The sequence below is a fragment of the Panthera leo genome, chromosome B3, assembly GCF_018350215.1.
Source record: "Panthera leo isolate Ple1 chromosome B3, P.leo_Ple1_pat1.1, whole genome shotgun sequence".
Taxonomy (NCBI): Eukaryota; Metazoa; Chordata; class Mammalia; order Carnivora; family Felidae; genus Panthera; species Panthera leo.
In genome coordinates this window covers 45585255-45610458 of record NC_056684.1, presented here as the reverse complement: position 1 = coordinate 45610458, position 25204 = coordinate 45585255, and the positions used below count along the sequence as shown (strand labels likewise).

General features: G+C 37.1%; 1 protein-coding gene across 10 annotated transcripts in view; it reads left to right on the top strand.

The window, feature by feature from the left end:
* Positions 1-25204, top strand: part of RNF111 (ring finger protein 111) — a 126928-nt gene that overhangs the window by 51830 nt on the left and 49894 nt on the right. For 9 of the 10 annotated variants that reach the window (XM_042941885.1, XM_042941892.1, XM_042941888.1 and 6 more), the window contains exon 2: positions 22280-23178. In XM_042941885.1, the coding sequence (XP_042797819.1) occupies positions 22299-23178 (880 nt within the window). In that variant the 5' untranslated portion in view covers positions 22280-22298. Of the gene's footprint in view, positions 1-8812; positions 9009-22279; positions 23179-25204 lie in introns of those variants that run through there. The other variant, XM_042941887.1, reaches the window with a different exon arrangement.

Here is a 25204-nt window from a genome sequence, read left to right as displayed (position 1 = left end):
TGGGTCTGTTCAGATTTCCTATTTCTTCCTGTTTCCAGAATTTGTCCATTTCTTCCAGATTGCCCAATTTGTTGGCATTGCTTTTCAGCTTTGTGTCAGTTGGGAATATAGTGAATATTCCACTTATGTCTTCACATGAAACCATGGCTAAAAACAAATTTTGGAATGCATGTTGTTGGCTCATTTTATATTGCTGATTATTGATACATTTCTTGACAAGTTTTGGGATTAATCTTTATTCTGTTTTAGCTTTCTATTATAGCTTATAGTTCCCTCACAACTGAAAGGTCAGTGAAGGTGAGACTGCTGCCTGATGTGACAGGGAGGGAGTTTAGTGTTCATGTTCAAGATTAAGGGAGAGTATAGGGTTCTAGGTACTGTGGATTCTTCCCTGTATTATTAAATTGAAACAAATTCTGGGGGAAATTTGGTAATTATCTGGACCTTTGTTTAGTCATTCTTAATGCTGAAAAATATCTCAAGAAGTGATTTTATTTTTTCTTTTTCTTCCTAACAATAATTCTAGACAAATAGTTGAAATAGAATGACATTTTTGAAGATTAGATGTTGTTTATCAGAAGATCATATGTTGTCTCTCAGAAAACTGGTACATTTGTAGGTATACTTCATCATTAAATATGTGTTTTATTCAGAGAACCTCTGCCATGGAAAACAGGGTGATCAAGTCTTATTTCTTCCCACTTCACTCTTTTTCCTTTTATTCTTCCTAGAAAACCTTCCCTGGTGTACATACCCTCCCCTTTAGAACTGAATTAGGCTCTACTCCAATTTGTTTCAGTGCATACCTGTATTATAACACTTACTGTATTTTAATTACCTACTGATATGTTTCCCTAACTGCTAGACTCCAACTTGTTAAGGACAAGATTATGTCTTATTCATTTTTGTATTTAGAATATTTGGGACAGTCTGGCATATTTAAAATACTAAGGAAGTGTTTATTGTATGGTGTGTAACTTTGATAGGGCTGCTATGACAAAGTGTTTCAGACTGGGTGGCTTGAACAACATAAATCTATTTTCTCCCAGTTCTGTCGACTAGAAGTCCAAGAATAGGTGTCATCAGGTTGGTTACTCCTGAAGTCTGTCTCCTTGGTTTGCAGATGACCACCCACCTTCCTGCTGTATCTTCACATGGTCTTTTCCCTGAGTCTCTGTGTGTGTCCAGATTTCCTTTTCTTGTAAATGATACCAGTCAAATTGGATTAGAGCCCATCATATAACTTTATCTAATCTTAACTACCTCTTTAAAGGCCCTATTTATACTCTTATTCATGGTATTGGGGGTTAGGCTTTCAGCATATGAATTGGGGGGAGATGCACAGTTAGATCCATAACACGTGGATAGTTTGATTTGGCCTACATTCCAGCTAATGGTGATTTCTTTCTTTTTTTTTTTTTATTTTTTTTATTTATTTTTATTTTTTATTTTATTTTTGAGACAGGGAGAGACAGAGCACGAACAGGGAAGGGTCAGAGAGAGGGAGACACAGAATCTGAAACAGGCTCCAGGCTCTGAGCTGTCAGCACAGAGCCTGACGCGGGGCTTGAACTCACGGACCGTGAGATCATGACCTGAGCCGAAGTTGGCTGCTTAACCGACTGAGCCACCCAGGTGCCCCATCTTTCTTTCTTTTTTAAATTGTTTTTATTTTGAGAGAGAGAGAGAGAGCGAGCAGAAGAGGGGCAGAGAGAGAGGGAGACAGAATCCCAAGCAGGCTTCACCCTGTCAGCACAGAGTTTGATGCGGGGCTCAAACCCACAGACCGTGAGATCATGACCTGAGCTGAAGTCAGGAGTCAGGCACTTAACCGACTGAGCCACCCAGGGGCCCCTAATGGTGATTTCTTATGGGCCAGTACCAAATCAAGGTTGTCAAAGTTGGAACCACAGGTTTCCTAGCTTGTATAAGGAAAAGGTGGCTTAATTTTAGTGTTTTGTCTTAATTCCCACTTAGGTAATTATATTTAATGATTAAGATCCTGTAACTTTTAGTGCTTTGAAGTGTACTCCCTTACTGTACTCATTTAATAATAGGTTTTCTTTATGTCAGAAAATATATTTTTTTTATGTCACAAAATATTGATAAAACATACATACATTTACACACATACCCGGGAACATGTGTGCTTTGTGTACATATTGGCTATGAAAGCATGATTGCTGAACATTTAACCCAGGAAACACATGTTTATTTGCCCAATTCCCAGTGGTAATTTGGAAAGAATTCAGTAATTTCTCTATAGAAATGCCATGAATTATACATAATTTCCCAGTTTATGCAGATTCATGCCTTGCTATCCCAGTGGAGTGACCAGACAGTTGTAAGCTTTTTCTTTTTACATGGTAGTTCCAGCTTTAGATTTCCCTCCCTCTACCTCCCCAGCAGTCCAGTGTAAGATTTTTGGAGATGTTTTTGGCAGTGGTGAGGGGCTGGTGAAGTTGGAAAGCAGGGTAAGCTCCACCTTCACTCATTTGTCTCTTCCCTTTTTAAGGGATTTCCTTGGGAGAAATTTGTATATAATGCCCTAGTGCCCTTCCCTTTAAAAATAATAGAGCTTTTATTTTACAGTAGTTTTACATTTACAGAAAAGTTGCAAACATAGTACAAAGAATTTGTTATGTACCCTTCACCCAGTTTCCTTTATTGTTAACATCTTGCCTATCATACATCTGTCACAACTAAGAAACCGACATTGGTACATTACTGTTAACTAAACTCCAGACATTATTTGAATGTAGTCTCCTCTGGTCTCACAGTTTCTCAGTTCTCATTGTTTTCTTATGATCTTAACAGTTTTGAAGAGTGTTCATCAGGTATTTTGTAGAATGTCCCTCAGTTTGAGATTGTCTAATGTTTTACTCATTGGTTTCACTGGGGGTGTGGGTTATGTAGAAGAGCCCCACAGAGGTGAAGTCCCTTGTTAGCAGCATGATTTACGGTATTAACCTTGATCATCTGACCGGGGTAATATTTGCTGCATCGTAGTTATTCTCCTTCTTAGTCCTTTCTTTGGAATCAAGTCAGGAGCAAGTCACTAAAGGGAGAGGGGTTAAGCTCTACCCCCTTCCTGGAAGGTATGCATTTACATAAGTCATTTGGAATTCTTCTATAAGGAAGTTTTGTCTCTTTGCTCCCACTTATTAATTTGTTCAGTCATTTATGTCAGTATGGTTTAATGAATATTTATTTTATACTTCGGGTTAGAATCTAATAATATTTATTTTGTTGCTACAATTCTATTTTTTGACCACTGGGAACTCTTTCAGGTTGGCTCTGGTGTCCCTTTGACATGCCTCTGTTCTTTTGAGTGTGTGTGTGTGTGTGTGTGTGTGTGTGTGTGTGTTCTTTACTTTCTACTCCACGCTCATCTTGTATCTTCCCTGTCACAGATCTAGAACCGAGGAGCCCTGGTTCCTTTTTTATTGGAGAATGATATTAAAAATCAAAATTTGGATTCTGGGTCCTAGCGTCCTTTTTACTTGACTCTTCAGTTCCTATTCAGAATGCCTGGAAAGTCTGAACCTGGACATTTGGTTGAATGATGAAAGAGTTTTAGCATCACACATTTGTATTATAGTACGTTGTAGTATCTGTGTGTGTGCTTTGTCTTGTGCTCTGGAGTCATAAGGAACAGCTTTATAAAAGCACTTCTAAGCGTTTAAAAAAAGAAAAGTTGGAATGCTTTAGAAGAATGTGTGCTTATTTTAGGGGCAGGCAAGTAGGGAAAAGTCAGATACTTCTGTTTTATTTTGAGCCTCAAAAAATGAACTCTTCTTTAGATACAAAAAGAAAGGGTGTCATCAGGAAACCTGCCATGGACAAACAGATGTATTTGAGAACTCATGCTAACAGGAATTGTAGACTTCCTAAAGTCTGTTCGTCTCTGTCATCATCATCACCATCATCATCATCGCTACCATCATCAATAATATTAGTATTATTTTGCCATAGATACTGTTACTCCAGCCTTACCTCTCTTTCCCATAATGCTGGCTTTTTTCTTTTTTTCTTTTTAATTATAGAAATCATTTGCAAATGATTTGTAGACTGTCAGGACAGGTAAAAAAGGTGAGGGAGATTGGAGCCTCTTTCCAATTGCTTTGGCTGGAGTTTGGCTCCAAGTAATGGAAACTGGAGCTTTTAAATGTATTTTTGCCTTGGGGCACCTGGGTGGCTCAATCGGTTAAGCATCTGACTTTGCCTCAAGTCATGATGTCACAGTTCATGAGTTTGAGCCCCCGTTGGGCTCTGTGCTGACAGCTTAGAGCCTGGAGCCTTCTTCGAATTCTGTGTCTCCCTCTCTCTCTGCTCCTCCCCCGCTCATGCTCTGTTGCTCTCTCTCCTTCAAAAATAAATTAAAACATTCAGAAAAATAAAAAAAAATGTATTTCTGCCTTGAAACTTTATTAAACATTTTAGAAAATGAGTGGACCTTGATCTAGGAATGAGTTTATTGTTGAACTCTCTTGCAAAATCTGATTTGAAATAGCAATTGCAGCTCTAAGAAAGGTTTTAATTAGAACAGCAGAGTTTGTCCTTGTCAAAATGGTGAAAGAGCCAGTGATATTCACAAGTTTTCTAAGTTTCCTACTTTCTTATCCTTTAAAAACCTTTTAGTTCAGCCTTTATCCTCCTAATTATATTTAGCCTTAGATTTTAGGATTGGTACCCCCTAGGAACCAAAGTTTTTAAATAACAAACCTGAATCTCTCTTTTTAAAAACATTTGGTTATTTTGCTTCATAAATTTCTCAAAATAAAAAGAAGGTAAAGAAAAAAATAAATAAATAATTATAGGTAAGATAGAGAAGTCACCCATGTTTTCCTTCTTACCAGTTTGAAGAAACTTTTTAAGTTAGGAATATAGTTTCGTATTTTGCAAGTATTTTGTGTATTTTAAAATTTTATTCTTTTACCACTTTTATGAATTTATATGCAGTTTTTTGTACTATTGAAATTTTCATGTTATTTTTTACATTTTCATTAAAAATTGAGATAATTTTGGGGCACCTGTGTGGCTCAGTCTTTTGAACATCCAACTCTTGATTTTGGCTCAGGTTATGATCCCATGGTTATGGGATTGAGCCCCATGTCAGGCTCTGTGCTGAGTGTGGAGCCTGCTTAAGATTCTCTGTCTCTCCTTCTGCCCCTCTCCCCACTTGTGCACCCTCTCTCTTGCTCTCTCTCTCTCTCTCTCTCTCTCTCTCTGTCAAGTTAAATAAAAATTGAGATAATACTGTTAGTCACAATTGGCATGTTTCCTTGCAAGCAACTAAAATTTATTAACCGTATTGTTGTAAATATGCCTCAAACATGCCATGTACGTGTTTATTTTACTGAGAACAATCTGTTTTCTGGTTGGCTCAGAATTATGATTCTGAACATCAGCTTTTATTCTGTGCTATATTACAGTGTTGTCCTCAGAATCTCTTCACATAAATAATCTTATTCTAGACAAACTGAACTTTATAGTTTTTGGGACAAAAGTGCATTAGTTCTTCTGTCTCTTACTTGTTTTTAGGTGTTGCCACCAATATTCTGCTGTTATACCTGGAATCCAGACAACTAAGCTTATTAGAATTACATGTAAAATAAAATAGTCTCTGAATATTGAATTGCATGTGGTTTTTATGACAATTACCGTTATCCTTCAGAGAATCATTTTCCTGTAGGTTATGTTTCTAAGAATTGAAGTTGTGGAAATCTAACTTCCAAAGAAATGGACTATTTATTATTGCCTTACAGAAAGAGAAAACAGGAGTTATTTGAACAGTATGATAAGACTTGAAGAGTATTTTATGCACGACAATTGCAATTATGAAAGATACCATATTTTAATATGAATATTTGCCTAGATATGATACCAGCAAAAAACAGCATTGATTCCAAAGTAAGATACTTCTGTAGGGTTCTGCAGTTTGTGATTCTAGCTTGATTTTGAGCAGTGCTCTGAAAAAATGTTGAAAGCTTCATGGTCATATTCTGGTATTTTGGCTCAAGTTTGGTTGATTCTGGGGATGTAGTCCTTGATTTGGTAAAGCAGCCTACCCTCCCTTCTTCTCTCTCTCCCCGCATCTCTTCTTTCCTGCCACACTGGGAGAGTAGGTAGAAAAGAATATAAGCTGGAGCACCTAGGTGGCACGGTTGGTTGAACGCTGACTCTTGATTTTGGTTCAGATCATGATCTCGAGGTTCATGGAATTGTGGAATCATAGGCTTTGGGCTGACAGCGTAGAGCCTACTTAGTATTCTCTCCCTCTCTCTCTGCCCCTCCCCCACTTGCATTCACTCTTGCTCTCTAAATAAACTTAAAAGGACTATGAAGTAAGGTTTATCCATGTAATAACTGATTATAGTGGCTTTTGGTTGGGCTGCCTTAATAGCATAAAGTTGCCAGTTTAAGTCCTTTTTTGAGTGGAGGGATGCTGTTATCTATTTTCTAGTACAGGAGGGCATGTTTGATTAAGGGTCCTGATATCAACTGAAAAGTTAGAGATTGGGTAAAGGGAAATGAGATGCCAGACTTTATTTTGGTAGCCTCTATTTTCTATAAAGTAAGGGGCAGAGGTTAGTAATTTGCTCAAAATGAGAGGATGTAAAAGGAGGAGAGGGCTTGAGGAAATAAGTTAATATTGGAGTCCTTTACTGTGAGGAAAGAAAGAATTGCCAAGTTGTTATTAGTTTCGTTGATGTTAAAAAATTTCTTTTCAATTAAAAATAATTGGTACTGGGTTAGGATGATTTAAATATAGCAGCAGCCTAAAAGCAAAGGTACGTGGTTTAATTGATATAGATTTATTGCTAAGAAAAGTGTTTACAGAAGAAAGGGATAAAGAATTTAGAGCAGAGCTTTTTAGCTGTATACTATGATTGGGTTGCAGGTATGTGGAGATATCTTCAAGCCATGAAGATAGAGGGTCTGGGATGGCTGGAGCCCCAGGGCTGGCACCTTATAGATGTCTTATCTACCCTAAATGCCCAACATATATAATATTCTATGTGTATCATGACATAAAAAATAGTTGGGAAGCACTAATTTCTGGAGCTGGTGAGAGCCGTACTGAGGTGTATTACGAGGTCTTGCTGGTTAGTCAAAATGTGAAGTCAGGAGAAGATTAATAAATAGAATGGCTTCCAGGGTTTTGCCTTCTCAAATCTTCTCCTGTCTCAGACTTTTTTTTTTTTTTTTTTTTTGCTGTCTTACTTATGATGCATACTCTATCATACAATACTTTTAGCTGTATGTTCTCTATATTCTGAATTTCACTTTTATGAAAGCAGATAATTTATTGACTATAGTGATTTTATTTTCCTCCAAGTAGATGATCTTGGTAGATGATAGAGTAGATGATACAGCTAAAAGCTGTATTTTCAGACCTGATATTTTAGGCATAGTCCCACCTTGTTGTCTTACTATTATTTCAAAATCAAAATATCCAAAACTGAATCCCTGCATTCTCTTTCCAGTTAACTTTATTTTCCAACAGAGACTTAACATTTCCTATAGATATCCAATCAGGAGGTCCCAGACTGGGCATTGGCTTTTTTCTTCTTTCCTGTTTCCCTATATTATTTCTTTGTCTTAAATGACTCTCACATTTTCCTATCCTGCCTTTTCCTTATTTCCTTATTTCACCTCTCCTGTCTCCCCCCACTTCCCCCCTCCCTCCACTCCCACCTTTAAAGCTGCCCTCTGCTCCCATCACAACAAAGCTTTCTCCCTGGTCTCTCTGACTTTTCCTTCAAGCCTACGTCTGTCATGACAGTACCTCCTCAATTAAATTTTCTAAAATGTGTTAAGTGGAAGCATAGAATTCCTCACTTCTTGATAATTTGACTCCAGCTTATTCCCTCCCACTGAAACAAAAACAAAAACAAAAACACCCATACCCCAAACATGAGAGTATTTAAATACTACCATCTCTGGCTACCATCATCTTGTACATCCTTCATGGTTTGACATGGATGTCATCTTCTCTGTGCAGCCTTTCCCAGAAACACCAGTTGCTTCCTCCTTTGTGTTCCCATGGAGGGTACTATTATTTATATCATTATTTATAGCATTCTATATTTTGGCTATTTACATTCTTTTGTGCTAAATTAGGGGTTTCTTGAAGGATAGGAGCCTGTATCTTGTATCTTTGCCCAGAGATCTGGCATACAAAGTAGTTTTCTGTAACTATTTGAATAACTGACATTTTCAATATCAGTCAGAACTTTTCATCTTGACTTTTAGCCCACCATAATTTGGTTCCAGTCTACTTTTTAAAAAAAAATTTTTTTAACATTTATTCATTTTTGAGAGATGAGACAGACAGGCTCCAGGCCCTGAGCTGTTAGCACAGAGCCTGATACGGGGCTCAAACCCACCGACTGTGAGATTGTGACCTGAGCTGAAGTCAGACGCTCAACCAACTGAGCCACCCAGGCATCCCTTCTACCTACTTGTATTTCCTTGCTTATAAGGATGTGCTGACTGTTTCTTTGAGGTTGTTTTTCTTCAAAGAGTCTTGTCTAAGCCACAATAACTTTTATTTTTGTATTTTTGATTTTTATTTCTCCTATAGCATCTTTCAACATATGTGACTATAAGACCAAATCATTGTAAATTATTGACAAAAATTAGTTCAAAATGGTAAATGTGTTTCTGTAAAGATTTAAGATTCTGTTTAGCAGTATGGTTTAATTCTATAGTTAGCTCTTGCAGATTGTTAAAATTTGATTAAGATATTAGGTGTATTAAAGCAGATAATTTCCATATTTTAAAATATTGGTCATCTTTAAATTGGCTTCTATCACTTTAAAAAAGAATTTTCAACTCAACTGAGTTCCAATCTCCAAGGAAACCTGGTGGCCACTTGAAGTTCAGTTTTGGAAACTGGAAGTTTAAGAAATAGTAATCTCTAAGATTAGTTTGTAAATTTGAAGCTTTGAAAGTGGCAGATTGATTACTTAAAGAATTATCAAGAATGAAAGATGATGAAGGTTTGTTTTCCTTGTACATTATTTTTTTTACTTCTTACTCCTTTCAGTTAACCCAACAATACTAATTACTATTCTTTTAATGATGACTTTATGAAATGGTTATATGATAAATTATTATTTTCCAGGTATTAAAATTTCTTTGCAAAGGTAGCTCAGAAACAACATGCCTAAAACCATAGACCAGTATCAATAATTAAAAAGCGTAATCCATTTTTTAAAAAGGGAGGGGGGGGCGCCTGGGTGGCTCAGTCATCGGTTAAGCGTCCCTCTTTAGCTCAGGTCGTGATCTCACAGCTCGTGAGTTTGAGCCCCAGGTCAGGCTCTGTGCTGACAGGTCAGAGTCTGGAGCCTGATTTGGATTCTTTGTCTCCCTCCCTCCCTCCCTCCCTCTCTCTCTCTCTCTCTCTCTCTCTCTCTCTCTGTGTCTCTCTCTCTGCTTCTCCCCCACTTGCGCTCTCTATCTCTCAAAAAAAAAATAAACGTTAAAACAAAAAACAAAGTTCTCTCCTAGTCCAGCGGAGAAATAAAATATATTCTGTCTTTATTAATTTTTTGTTCCTTTAAAAAATCCTGGTACTTTATTTTTTTTTAAGTTAATTTGTTATTAAGTTAATTAAGTTATTTTGAGAGACAGAGAGAGATGAGTGAGAGTACATGGGAGGGGCAGAGAGAGAGAGGAGGAGAGAGTATCCCAGGCAGGCTGTGTGCTGAAAGCCCAGGGCTCAATGCCATGAACCATGAGATCATGACCTGAGCTGAAATCAAGAGTCAGATGCTTAAATGACTGAACCACCCAGGTGTTCCCTTGTACTTCGATTTTAAAGGGGGCAAGTGATTGTTTTATAAAAAATTCAAGCCACACAGAAGTTTGTAACACAAAAGTTGAAAGCTTCCAGCCCAGTGCTGTAAATCTCCCTCATACACTTTCAGTTCCAAACTAAGTATGTATTTTTCTATATGTCTTACATGCACATATAAACAATAGTTGTTTTACAAAAAAAGGATTGTTTTATAGCAGCCTTATGTACAATCTGCTTTATTTTATTATTATTATTTTTTTTAATGTTTATTTTGGGGGGGGGGGAGGGGCCGAGAGAGAGGGAGACACAGAATCTGAAACAGGCTCCAGGCTCTGAGCTGTCAGCATGGAGCCCATTGTGGGGCTAGAACTCACAAACCACGAGATCATGACCTGAGCCAAATTCAGATGCTTAACAGACTGAGCCACCCAGGTATCTTGCAACCTGCTTTAAAAAAATTATCTGTACTTTCTGTATCCTTTTGTGCAAAACTTACCTTATTTTTAAAGGCTGCTCAGCAGTTTTATTTGTATACCTTAATTTTATCTTAGTTGTAAAAATCAAAACTTGATTAGAAAGGAAAAACACTTGAATCAGATTTTTCCTTGTACCTACATATATAGCTGTGTACAGTTCTTATTTAAAAAAAATTTTTTTGATGTTTGTTTATTTTTGAGAGAGAGACAGACAGAGCATGAGTCGGGGAGGGGCAGAGAGAGAGACACACACACAGAATCTGAAGTAGGCTCCAGGCTCTGAGCTGTTAGCACAGAGCCCTACACAGGGTTTGCACTCATGAACCCTGAGATCATCCCGTGAGCTGAAGTCGGATGCTTAACCGACTGAGCCACCCAGGTGCTCCCAGTTATTATTATTTTTAATTAAATGTTGATTGTTCCAAAGTTCCAGTGAACAAAATGGCAAGAAATGAATTTGAATTATTAGTATGAATTTGAATTAATCTTTAAGTTTAATCTTCAGTGTTTCTAAAGGCATAACATGTCCATGATGATAGTATTTATGTTTTATATTTTAAAAAACTATGGCTTTCTTATAATTTGTAACAAAGCCAGTTTGGAATCTTTGATCATACAGAAATGAGGTGTTGCTCCACTTAGATGAATTGTCTTTTACATCCTGTTGTACAGTTCTGTAGTTTTTTGCATATAGATATTTTTTGGTTGATTCTTTTCGTTTTTTTGATAGAATATATTTTACATAACAGATTGTTAGCAGAATTTTTATATTTCATATTTCATGTTGCAATATAAATTCCAGAGTCCAGGCTTCTGTACCAGAAATGTTAGACATTGTGTGGTATGCCCTTTGATTTGCAGTACCGCTTTCCTAACTGGTTGAAACTGACTCCCTGATACTCTTCAGCCTTGCCAGGATCGATACACCGTTCATTTTGCTACTGGTCGTGATGTTACCATAATCATGGCTAGAGTAGTAGACTCTGTATATTGAACTCCACCTAGTTTGTACTGATAGGAGACCTAAATAGATGTTAGATGTATTTTCCTTTGATGACTAATACTTGAGGGTTTTAGAGTATTTTAAACAAGACAGACAAGATCATTAAGTTCATTGAGTAATAGAAACCTATTATTTGAGAGAGATTTACCTTTTTCCAAAAGTAGAAAGAAGGTCTATTAGAAATGAGGGAGCATACAGCTCCCCAGAGTTAAATCCTCCATAGTAGTGTAGAATTATTTGTTTTCATTGGTTTTGTGACAAAGAAACTTAGTCCTTTATTTTTATACTTTAAGGTTCTATAGGAACAGTTGATTGTATGCCCTTCATTGACTCTAAGGATTTCATTTAGGTGAAAGGAAAGGTCTTAAACATCATATTTCTTATCTCTGTATCCGCTAGAAAAGGGATTTATAACAGCTATTATGCCAGGGACTCTGCCAGGTATTCTCATTTAACCCTTTAAGCAGTTTTATGAGATAGATACTATTATCCCAATTTTCTAGACAGGGAGTTTAAGTAATCTGCCCAAGGTGACACAGCTAGTCAGGGGCAGAGTCTAAGATTTGAACCCAGATCTGTTTAGTATACAAATGAATGACACTTACTTTTGCTTGACTATTTATTCTTTTCTATTAGTGATTCCACCTAAACATGGAAAAATCACCTTCCCTAGGGCACCTCTGTGGCTTAGTTGGTTAAGTGTCTGACTCTTGATTTTGACTGAGGTCATGGTCTCACAGTTCATGGGTTTGAGCCCCGTGTTGGGCTCTGTGCTTGCGGCTGGGAGCTTGCTTGGGATATTCTCTCTCCCTTTCTCTCTACCCCCCCCCCCCCCCCCCCGCTCACGTTCACTTGCTCGTTCTTGCGCGCTCTCTCTCTCTCTCCCTCCAAATACATAAACTTAAAAAAAAAAAAAAAAAGGAAAATCGCCTTCCCTGTTTGTTATTCAGTATCTTTTTCCCATAATGTTTTCCTGTAGTTCTTAGATAAGCTGTAGATTTTTTGATTATTATCATAATGCCTCATTTTCTCTAGCTTCATAGAATATTTTGAGAATATTTTATAAGACTTTTTAGTTTTACAATCTTCTGTTTGGTTGGTTGGTTGGTCAGTCAGCTAGTTCTTTTCCCTAAGTCATTTGCAAACAAGTCACTTTTCTGCGTTGGAGAACAAAGACTTCATTCACAGAGGAGCTTTAGCTGAGATAGTCAACCCTTGTGAAAGTCTCTAAAGGTAAACATGGTGCTATCTGTGCTTCTCAGTTCCCCTTTGCTCTTTCAGAGGAGATAGTGTTCCTGGGCATACCTCTCCTTGGGCAACTTTCAGAGCCTGACAGTTCTAAACTCCATTGTACTATATATACCTTCATTCCTTTTAATGTCATGAGCAATAGTATCTAGAGCAGCATGGAATGGAGGATGTCCCTGAATCTCCTTGCATGGATATATAATACGGCATTCCTCGTTATATTAGCATAGACCCATCCAGTGATACTCCTTGTCCTACCACCTCTCTACCCGGATGATATCAAGGGTTTACTTTGGTACTGAGAAAAGTAAGAAATTCTGAGCTGCTTAACATGGAACTGTGAATAGATCTATGTGTTCTGGAGAACTGTGGATGACAGAGAATCTTTGAAGGTTAGGAGAACTAGAATGCTAGTTTCCCTTGTTTTATGATTTAAAAAATGTGCTAGTATTTTGGAGTCATATTAAAATTTCCCAATAATTTCTGCATAACTTTCATAGTAATTAATAGTTGTTTTCATGTAGGTCCTATGTGTCTCTTGTTAAAGGTGATACTGGATATTAAATCTTTTTACCCCGATTGTGAATGGTATATTTTTGTTATTCTGTAGTATTTTCTAAGTTGTTCCTATTTATTTAAAGGCAAGTCATTGATTTTAGAGAATTATTGTGGTATACGCACATATAACTTCCCTGTGTTAGTATTTCCAGTGGTTTTCTTGTTGATCTCATCTGTTGATGTCATCTGCAAATAGTGACCCCCCGTCCCCCCAAAAAAAATCACCTCCTTTTATTTATATCCATTCTCTGGTTTGAATGACTTGACTAGCCCTTCCGGAACAGTGTTATGTAGTGATGAAAACCTTCTTTTTCTTGATCTTGATGAGAACTAATCATCAGTTTTATTTTGTTTCTGAATTATGCAGGCCAAAGGAAACATGTGAGCTGAATCAAGCCATAATTCTCTGTTTTGAAGATTTATTTTTTAACACTGGACCTTGATACTCTCAGGGATATGAAAAGTGGTCTCTATAGACTTTCTGGAAGATGCAACTACTTTCCTATTTAATACTTACTATGAATCAAGAAACAGCATATAGATCAGGTTACCAATTTTATGGAGGAGAAAATCTCTTGGTGCCTTACCATTGCCTTTTGTGATCAGTTTCTCTATTTCAAGAACTTTTTGGGCCCTCACATATAAAGTAAATGTCTTCTGTAGTTCTAGGACTGCTGCAACTGAAAATTAGGTTATGATAAATGTTCAAGAAGTCTTAGACATTATTAGTTAAGCTTCTGACTCTTGGTTTCGGCTCAGGTTGTGATCTCACGGTTCGTGAGTTCCAGCCCCGTGTTGGGTTCCACACTGACAGCGAGGAGTCTGCTTGGAACTTTCTCTCTCTCTCTTTCTCTCTCTCTTTCTCTCTCTCTTTCTGTCCCTCCCACACTCACACACATACTCTCTCAAAATAAATAAATAAATTTAAAATAAAAAAGAGTAAGATACAAAAATAAAAAAAGAAAGAAGTTGGTTTTTAAATGGAGTGGATGTTAGTCCAGGTCCTCTGAGAAACAGATGCCCCAACAGGATTAAATGTACAAGGAATTGGGTTTTTTGTGGTAAAATATACATCATATAAAATTTACTATTTTAACCATTTTGTAAGTGGGCAGTTTGGCATTAAATATATTCACACTGTATTGCAACCATCACCACCATCCATTTCCACAACTTTTTTTTATCTTTCCTAACTGAAATTCTGTACCCATTTAACACTAATTTCCATTCCCCTCTCCCCCTATACTCTGTTGATAACCATTCCACTTTCTGTTTCTGAATTTGGCTAGGTACCTCATATAAATGGAATCATACAGTATTTGTCCTTTTGTGATTGGCTCTTTCACTTAGCTTAATGTCATCAAGCTTCATTCATGTTGTGGCATCTGTCACAATTTCCTTTTTTTTTTTTTAAGCCTATATTTTTTTAGAGCAGTTTCAGGCTTACAACAAAATTGAGAGGGAGGTTTATGAGAGACTTCTCATATACTCTCTGCCTCCACACATGCATGGATAGCCATCCCCTATTATCAACATCATTCACCAGAATAGTACATTCTTTAAAAATTTTTTAAATATTTTTGAGAGATAGAGACAGAATGTGAGTGGGGGAGGGGCAGAGAGAGAGAGAGACCGAGAGAGAGAGAGAGAGAGAGAGAGAGAGAGAGAGAGAGAGAGAGGAAGACATAGATTCTGAAGTAGGCTCCAGGCACTGAGGTGTGAGCACAGAGCCCAATGTGGGACTTGAACCCACAAACCACGAGATCATGACATGAACTGAGGTCAGGCTCTTAACTGACTGAGCCACCCAGGTGCTCCTCCTCCCCCTGCTTTGTTAAACCAAAGATGAACCTAGATTGACCCATTGTCATCACTCAGATATCTATAGTTTACCTTAGAGTTCACTCTTGGGATATGTCTCTGGGTTGGGACAAATGTATAATGGTATGTATCCCTCATGATAATGCCAGACAGTTTTTCATTGCCCTAAAAATCCTTTTTGCTTTACCTGTTCATCATCCCTCAAGCCCACTGCCTGCAACCACTAATCTTTTTGTCTCCTTAGTTTTGTCTTTTCCAGAATTTCTTGCACTGTAGTTGGAAGCATTAAGCATATATATAGCCTTTTCAGGTTGGCTTATTTGACTTAATAATGTGCATTTAATGTTCCTGCATGTTTTTTCATGGCTTGATAGCTCTTTTCTTCTTAGCACTGAATAATATTCCATTGTCTGGATGCACCGCAGTTTATCCACTCACTTCTTGAAGGATATCTTGGTTGTATCCAAGTTTTGCCAATTATGAGTAAAGCCATTGTTAATATCTAGTGCAAGTTTTTATATGGATTCCTTCAGTTTTAAGACTGAGCAGTATTTCACTGTGTATTTACATCACATTTTGTTTATCCATTCATCTGCTGATGGACATTTAGTTTGCTTCCTGTTTTTGGCTCTTGTGAACATGTGTGTCAAATATCTGTTTGAGTCCCTGCTTTCTTTTAGGTATACAACTAGAAATGGAATTGCTGGATCATATTGTAATTCTCTGTTAACTTCTGAGGAATTGCCATATTCTTTTCCACAGCTGCTGCACCATTATACATTCCCACCCGCAGTGTACAAGGGGTCCAGTTTCTCTACCTCTTAGTGATACTTGTCACTTTATTTTTTAGATAATAGCCATCCTAATGAGTGAGAAGTAGTATCACATTGTATTTTTGACTTACATTTCCCTAATGATTAGTGAAATAATTGAGCATCTTTTTATGTTCTTATTAGCCATTTGTATATCTTCTTTGGAGAAATGATTATTCAATTCCTTTGCTCATTTTCAATTTTAGGTTTGGATTCTGAGCGTTGCTTACTATTTGACAAGTCACTTAAACTTTCTAGGTTTTAGTATTTTGATGGAGCTAGACATGCAGAATATTGTATATGGCACAAAGTATGTGCCAACAAATTGGAAGATATTCTTTTTTTTTTCCCTTTAGTGTTTTATAATCTGTATTTCTCTCTCTCCACACTTTGTGAATTTTGTGAGGGTTAGGACAGTGATCTTAATTTTATGTCAGTAGTTGGATCATTGTATCGTGCAGCCCCTGATACACACCATAATGGACCTGCTGGAACTGTTGATTCAATAAATGCAGTTTAAGTGTTCTGTGAGTTTTATCCTGGAAGTTTTTTACATTATCCCACTTTCTTCTGCACTCTGATAACATTATAGCTATAATTGCTTCTTCTGGAACCTTTATTGTCTGTAATTGTTTATTTCATCTTGATGCCTTTGGTCAGCAAGAGTCAAGTGAATTATTTGATAGCTAACAGTCTATCCTCTGAACATTATTTCCTAGTTAGGTGAGGTTGTCTTAATCATTGGTCTTTTTTCACATTTTTATTATATCTAGCCGCCTAAAAGAAGTTGAGTTTGGCCATGTCACAATAGTTATTCTGACTAACTTCCTTCTTTCCATCAGGTATCAATCACTCTGAAAGTTAATTATTATTTGCTAATAAGTTTATCAAGGTTACCCTCACTCTTTTTCATAATTGAGTATATTATCAGATTGTGTGCTCCTACCACCTGTAAGAGCAGAGCTGTCTCTTTAAGAAATTTAGTTTCTTGGGGTGCCTGGGTGGCTCAGTCAATTGAACTCATACTTCAGCTCAGGTCATGATCTCACACTCATGGGTTCGAGCCCTGCGTTGGGCTCTGTGCTGACAGCTCAGAGCCTGGGGCCTGCTTTGGATTCTGTGTCTCCCTCTCTCTGCCCCTCCCCGACTTACACTCTGTCTGTCTCTCTCTCTCAAAATAAATAAACATAATAAAAAAAATTTTGAAAAAAAAATTTAGTTTGTTTTGATGGGGCGCCGGGGTGGCTTAGTCGGTTAAGCTTCTGACTTTGGCTTGGGTCATGATTTCCGTGGTACTGACTTCAAGCCCCACGTCAGGCTCTGCTCACAGCTCAGAGCCTGGAGTTTGTTTCATATTCTGTGTCTCCTGTCTCTCTCTCTCTCTCTTTCTCTCTCTCTCTCTCTCTATCTCTCTCTCTGTCAAAAATAAACATTAAAAAAATGAAAAAAAAAAAAGAAATTTCGTTTGTTTGGAGCATTTTGCTAATGTAGTTATGAGCCCAAAATGGTGCCTTTTGGGGTGAAATATCTTTCTTGCTAAATGAAATTTTGACTATTCAAAATATGTAACAAACCGTATTGTCCATACTATTTAGCTGTAAGTAGTGGAAGTTATTAAGCATTTAGGTGTACTAGGAGAGAGTATTCTGTCAGGTACTTGATTTCATATTCTTAAACTGGCACATAGTAAAATAAATATCAATAAAGGAGAGTTAAAAATTCAAAACATGTTCTAATATCCCGGTGGTATAATAGAAAGATACAAAATCATCTTATGGATGTTTTTAAAAATCTTTTAGAGCTCTGTAAAATCTCTCATCAAATTTTTATTTAAACTTAACAATACTTACCATTGGTGGTTAATGTTCATACCAGTAATAATGACTGGTTATAAAACATATTTCAGTTTAGAAGCAGAGTTCCTCAAAGTTGTATCCATAATCTTAATGAGTTTTTACTCCCACTTCTCACATAAGTGTAATTTATTAAAAAAATTTTTTTTAATCTTTATTTATTTTTGGGAGGGAGACAGAGTGTGAGCAGGGGAGGAGCAGAGAGAGAGGGAGACACAATCCAAAGCAGGCTCCAGGCCCTGAGCTGTCAGCACAGAACCTGACGCAGGGCTTGAACTCACGAACTGTGAGATCATGACCTGAGCCAAAGTCGGACACTCAACTGAGTCACCCAAGCGCCCCACATAAGTGTAATTTATGATGTAAATTGCCAAATCCTAACCCTAATTTTTAGTTCTAAAAGTTAACATTTTTAGTCATTGTGCTTTTTTTCACGGAAGGTTTACTACTAGTTGTGTATCTTATACTAACATCAGGAGTAATTGGTATGCCACTTTCATGACATAGCAATAAAATGATCCGATCAAACTCACAAAGAGGTACTAGTCCTGTAGATTCAGTATTGAAATAATGTATAATAGCAAACCAGCCCTGATGTGGCTAAGGAGATAGATATATCTAGTACATATTTAACCTCCTTTTTAAATTAGCTCAACCAATCATTTTTATTGAAATAAAAGGCTAGAGGGGTGTCTGGGTGGTTCAGTCCATTAAGCATCTAACTTCGACTCAGTCATGATCTTGCAGGGCGTGGTTTCGAGCCTCATGTTGGGCTCTGTGCTGATAGCTCAGAGCCTGGAGCCTGCTTCAGGTTCTGTGTCTCCCTATCTCTCTGCCCCTCCCCCACTTGTGCTCTGTCTCTGTCTTGCACTCTCTCAAAAAATGAATAAACATTAAAAAAAATTTTAAAAGAAATAAAAGACTACATTATGATTTCATCAAATACCAAAGAGTTTGTAACATTCTTTATTGATTCTTTGTGTTAGTTTTGCTGTGTTTTTAGTTAAAAAATGCAGTACTGGTATTTGTTTCTTTTCATGAACTTCTTTTTCTCAGTTTAAAATAAGAACATGAATTAGAGTACTCCCTTGGTGGGAACAGTTTAGATAACATGGGGTGTTAATTTTGCATTTGATGTATGCTTGACAGATTACTCTGAGAACAGTTACTGGTGTGCAAACACACGCACCCCCCCCCTCCCCCCCCCCCCCCAACTGGCCACCGTATACCACCTGTCCCTTATTCTCTCCCTGCTGTCAGCTGGGCAGATAAAATTCTCCAAAACCCAGAGCAGAGTTAACCATAAAGAGTTCCATTGTTTTGGCTTTGGGCCATAAACTAATGGAAAAGAAATCGAGTTTAGTAAATTATGCAATGAATCACTTCTTTGTAAATTTACTTATGGATTCCTGTTCTCAGAAGTGATCTGTCCTTTTGGCAGGTTTTCATTGCCTCTCAGGATCTCCATTACCAGGACTCAGAGGGTAACTTAGTAATTAAGAGTGAGGAGTCTGAAATGGTTTTTTTTCTGCAGCATATAAAACTTATGTTTTCAGTGATCCAACTCGTCAAGACTCCTGGGAGATGTAGACTTCTGGAAGATCCCCAGATTTTTCCAAATGACGTAACACTTGATGGGATTGGAGAGGGGTCCATAGTTATCTTATACTTTCCCTCTTGACTTTTTGACAACGGCCTTATGGAGGTAGAATTCACATACCATTACAATTCTCCCTGTTTAAGTGTGTACGTCAGAGGTTTTTACAATATTCAAAGTTGATTATCACCACAGTCAGTTTTAAAAACATTTTCAGTTCACTGAAAGTAACCCTATACTCTATGGCCATCACATCCCAATCCTCCTATTCTCCTGCCCCAGGCAATGACTACTCTACTTTCTGTCTCTATAGCATTGGCTGTTCTGAACATTGTTATGAAAGGAATCTTAAAAAATGTAGTCTTGTGACTTTTTTTTTTTTAGTGTAGCATTTTTGAGGTTCATATCACTTTGTAGCGTGAATTAATATTTCATTACTTCCTTCCTTCCTTCCTTCCTTCCTTCCTTCCTTCCTTCCTTCCTTCCTTCCTTCCTTTCCTTCTTTCTTAGACGCGGGGAGGGGCAGAAGGAGAGAGAGAATCTTAAGCAGGTTCAGTATGGGGCTTTATCCCATGACTGACTGTGAGATCATGACCTGAGCCAAAACCAAAAGTCAGATGCTCAACCTACTGAGCCACTCAGGTGCCTCTCATTTCTTTTAATTTGTGAATAATCATTGTATGGATTTATTCATCAGTTGATGGCCATTTGTTTACACTTTTGGGCTATTGTGACTATTGGTACTATGAATAATAGGGCTACACCATTTTACATTCCTAAGTGGGCTACACCATTTTATATTCCACCAGCAATGTGTGAAGATTCCAGTTCTATTATATGCTTGCCAACACTTGTTATCTATATTTTTTTATTATAGCCATCCTGGTGGGCTGCCCCTTGAATCTTAAATCACACAAACCCATGCCTTATTATTATGATTTGTATTTGTTTTTAATGTTTATTTTTCAGAGAGACACGTGAGCAGGGGAGGGACAGAGAGCGAGTGAGACACAGAATCTGAAGCAGGCTCCAGGCTCTGAGCTGTCTGCACAGAGCCTGATGTGGGGCTTATGTTCATGGACTGTAAGATCATGATCTAAGCTAAAGTCAGACGCTTAACCAACTGAGCCATCCAGGCCCCCCATGATTTGGGTTTTCTTACATTTAATTATGGTGATCCTTGTCTGAGTGGCTGCCTCTTGTAATTTGCTCATTGCTGTGCCCATGTGTTCACACATCTTTGTGTTCCTCCTTTATTACTGATCCTGATGAACTCCAGACAGGGCTTGATTTGGATACAGCACTGCCTGTTCTTCTAAATAATAACAGAAGTTAATATAGAAGATGGAGGTTTTGATAGCTTTACATAGCAGTAGGCTGTTTCTGGGGTTCCTGGATGGCTTAGTCAGTGGAGCATGCGACTCTTGATCTCAGGGTCATGAGTTCAGGCCTCACATTGGGCATGGAGCCCACTCAGAAAACAAACAAACAAAAAATAGAAGTTGGCTGTTCCATTTTTAAAATTACTCTCCTCAGTTCTGATAATAGTTATATATTAAAATAAAGTGGGAGACCTGTGAGGTTGTATAGTCCTGTTAATTGTCATTTGTGGAGAAGGAAAAGACTTCCTACCAATCCCTTTTTATCTTCTTTTTAGGAAGTGGTTCAAAAGTGCCTAACAAGGGGCGCCTGGGTGGCTCAGTCGGTTAAGCGGCCGACTTTGGCTCAGGTCATGATCTCGCGGTCCGTGAGTTCGAGCCCCGCGTCGGGCTCTGTGCTGATAGCTCAGAGCCTGGAGCCTGTTTCAGATTCTGTGTCTCCCTCTCTCCGACCCTCCCCCGTTCATGCTCTGTCTCTCTCTGTCTCAAAAATAAACGTTAAAAAAAAATTTTAAAAAAAATTTTAACAAATTTTAACAAAAAATTTAAATTTTTTTAAATTAAAATTAAAATTAAATTAAAATTTAAAATTAAAAATTTTAACAAAAGTGAGTTTTGTTAAATACAAAACTCATCTGTAGTCTTAGAAGTTAAGATAGTGGTTACAACTCCCAGTAGGTGGAATGACTGGAAGGGGATTTCTGGGATGCTGGTTATCTTCTGTTCTGTGATCTTAGAGGTTACATAGATACGTTCATTTTGTGAGAGTTCATTGAGCTATAAATTTAGAATATATGTGTCTGTTATACTTAAGTAAATGCTTAAGTTAAAAATGTTAACATTATTTAATCATATTTTGCTCTTGTCACAATTAACTGCCTTTTAATAAATACATTCCATTTTGAGTCATATTTATTTATTACTTTTACATTATCACAGTTCTTGTGTATACATTACATTAATGTAGGTGCATTAATGTCAAGTCCTGTTGCTCAGCAGCCCCTGATTTCAGAGGCAGAAAGATTTAGGTTAGTTTTAGGAAGTTTGGTTTTATGTTCTGGTCTACTGCTCTAACTGAATGATCTTTAGCAACTCACAGTCTTAGCTGGAGTCCTTCTGCATGTATCTAAAACTTTGGGAAATGCAGTAATTGTGTATTTTGTCTGTCATTGAGTTCAGATTCTCATCAGAGAACAGAGTAGTATGAAGAAAAGAACCATGGGAAAGAGAAGATATATTTTTACTAGATCATTATTTATAGTAATCTTTCTAATATGGTAACCATCTAGATGTATAAGAAATATTTAATTACCACTTTCAGGATACCAGGAGAAACACATTGACTAATCAGAATCTTTTGAATGCTAGTCCTTTAATCTCTGATTACTGTAATAGGTTTTGAAGAAATTATTAGATTTTGACCAAATATGTTACTGAAGGTAGTAAGATACATAGTAAGTTTTTAGTTAATAGAAGTTTTCAAGTAGGCTTATGTTCTATAATCTTTACTATATTTCTAAAAATTGAGTATGTGGAAGAGGTATCAGAGAAATATGCCTTAAAAGAACAGTAAAATGACTTATTATAGCCATTTTATATCCTGATATATCAGGGAAGGACAGTTCTGCCTTATTATAGGGATGTTCTCAGTAGAATCTGAAACTCTTCAGTTAGTATAATAAAACACATTAACCATCTTTTTAATCTCTAATTGTGTCTTCTAGGCCTCCCTTAAAGTTTCCCATGTCTCAATGGACTCCTGAATATAACAAGCTCTATACCTTAAAAGTGGATATGAAGAGTGAGATTCCTTCTGATGCGCCAAAGACACAGGAGAGTCTGAAAGGGATCCTCTTGCATCCACAGCCCATTGGGGCAGCCAAAAGTTTTCCTGCAGGAGTTGAGATGATTAACAGTAAAGTGGGGAATGAATTCTCTCATTTGTGTGATGATTCTCAAAAACAAGAGAAGGACATGAATGGTAACCAACAAGAGCAAGAAAAAAGTGTTGTGGTGAGGAAAAAACGCAAAAGCCAGCAGGCTGGCCCTTCTTACATGCAAAATTGTGTTAAAGAGAACCAGGGAATATTAGGATTGAGGCAACACCTAGAAACACCAAGCGATGAAGATAATGATTCCTCTTTTAGTGATTGTCTTTCTTCTCCTTCATCTAGTCTGCATTTTGGAGATTCTGACACTGTGACTTCAGATGAGGATAAAGAAGTCTCTGTAAGACATTCCCAGGCAATGTTGAGTGCTAAAAGTAGAACTCATAGTGCACGGTCCCAAAAGTGGCCTCGGACAGAGACAGAATCTGTTTCAGGATTGTTAATGAAAAGACCCTGTTTTCATAGCAGTTCATTAAGGAGACTTCCATGCAGAAAGAGATTTGTGAAAAATAATTCCTCACAGAGGACACAGAAACAAAAAGAGAGGATATTAATGCAGAGGAAAAAACGAGAAGTATTAGCCCGAAGAAAATACGCGTTGCTCCCCAGTTCTAGTAGTTCCAGTGAGAATGACCTCAGCAGCGAATCCTCTTCCAGCTCATCAACTGAAGGAGAAGAAGATTTGTTTGTTTCTACCAGTGAAAACCACCAAAACAATCCAACTGTTCCCTCAGGTAAAAATGTTTAAGTTGAGCAAAACCTGCTATTGCATTGTGTTTGTGCTTAAGTTTTTTCTACATTTTAGTGGATTTCATTGCTGTGAGAAGGAATCGGAGGCTCGATTAACTTTTATTTTTAAGCCATATAAATAAATTACTGACTGTAGTATTAAACCATGACTCTAAGATCCAGATTTTTTTCAGATAGCTCTGTGATAGATTTCTTTCACATTCAACCACAGTAGTAACACTAAAAAAGTAATTAATATTATTTTTCCTTTAAGCACTCTGTTCTTATTGTTTACTAGTTATCTTGTCTTGATCTTTATAATTGAGAAATAATTTCAAGTATTTGAGAGGTGTTTTTATTCCAATACTAGAACACAAACTTTTAGTCCTGACAGTGCTCAGTAGAGCATGTGATTAATCAGTTAAAATTGAATAACTGATAGAGGACTAGCTTGAGTGCAGTCTCCCCTCCTCACAGTAAATATTATATTTAACTAGCATAAGATTATGTACAGTCTCTGAAGTACAAGTATGTTCCATATATACCGTTTTTACGCTTTGTTGTAATTTAAAGGAAGTTGATGAAGTAAACGTTGAATAAAGTCCAAATTGAGGGAAAAGATTAATTTCATGTGAAAGAATGGGGGAGGAGGAGAGCTTTTTAAAGGGCTAAGATCATGGTTTGTAATAGTGACACAAAGGTTTCCCAGTCTTTGCCTGATGTCCTGCTTGTCAAGGGTAGAGTCTGCTAATAATCTACTGTGCTGATATGCCATTTTTCCCTGTTTCTTTTCTCCTTCTGTAACAGGTTAAGTACAGAAGTACTTACCTTCCAAGATTCCCATTTCTATTTGTCTATCTGTGCCAGAACCCTGAAACCAGTAACTTGGATCTTTAGTCTAAGCGATGTCCAGTTTATTATTTTTTAACCTACCCAAGTATTTAATTCTTTTTTTAAAAAGTTAATTTATTTGTTTTGAGAAAGAGAGCACACATGAGGGAGGGGCAGAGAGAGACGGGGAGAGAGAAGAATCTCAAGTAGGTTCTGTGCTGTTAGCGCAGAGCCCAATGCAGGGCTCAGACTCACAAACTGTGAGATGATGACCTGAGCAGAAAACAACAGTTGGATGCTTAACCTGCTGAGTCCCTCAAGAGCTCCTCCAAGTATTTGTTTTAAAGAGTTCATTGAGATCATCTACAGCTGGGAGGAGGTTACAGCAACCATTCTCTGAGGTCTTTTGAGAAAGAGGGAGGCAAGAATAGGAGTTGTCTTGCTTAATTGCCATATTTTACATTTTGCCACATATTTGCCATTTTTCTCAGGTGGTTAGAATGTGAAGACTTGTTTGGGGAAGAGGGAGCAGCAGAGCCCAATTTCTGCTTGAAATTAGTGAGGCAGAAGGGTTGGTGCTGTGAGGCAGAAGTTCCAAGGAGCTGGAATTTGTAGGAGGCATGAAGATAGAGTTGATGTAGGTCAATATCAGTGTTGTTTCTAGGAAGTAAGGAGTTCATATACTCTCAACTATTCAAGATAAATGCAAACTCTAGAATTCATTTTTAAATCTTATTTAATACTTTCTGTAGCATGTGGTTTTTACTGTCTTTGGAAGAGTTGCATTATTTCAGCATAATATTTTCATACATTTAAGAGGAATGTTTGTCTCTGGAAACACAAAGCCAAACGTTGAAACAAAATTCTTTTATTTTTTTTTTTTCCTGGTTTTTAGACCAGTGTTTTGTTTTGAACTAATTTATTTGTTTTTAAAATAATGGTTTAATAATAACATTCTCATAGTGTGGAATTTTAAAAATACCAAGAATGTTTAAAATAAAAAACAAAAGTTTACCACTTCTTCTTAGGTCCCAGTTTTATTACCCAGAAGTATTCAGTTAGCATTTTCTTCTCTTACACAGAAAATGTGGAATCATATGTAAGGGTAAATAAATACAAGTTTTTAAAATATTAGTGTGTATGGTTATCTCATTTTTAAAAAATGGTTGCATAGTATTTCCTTTCTTTGGATATTTCATA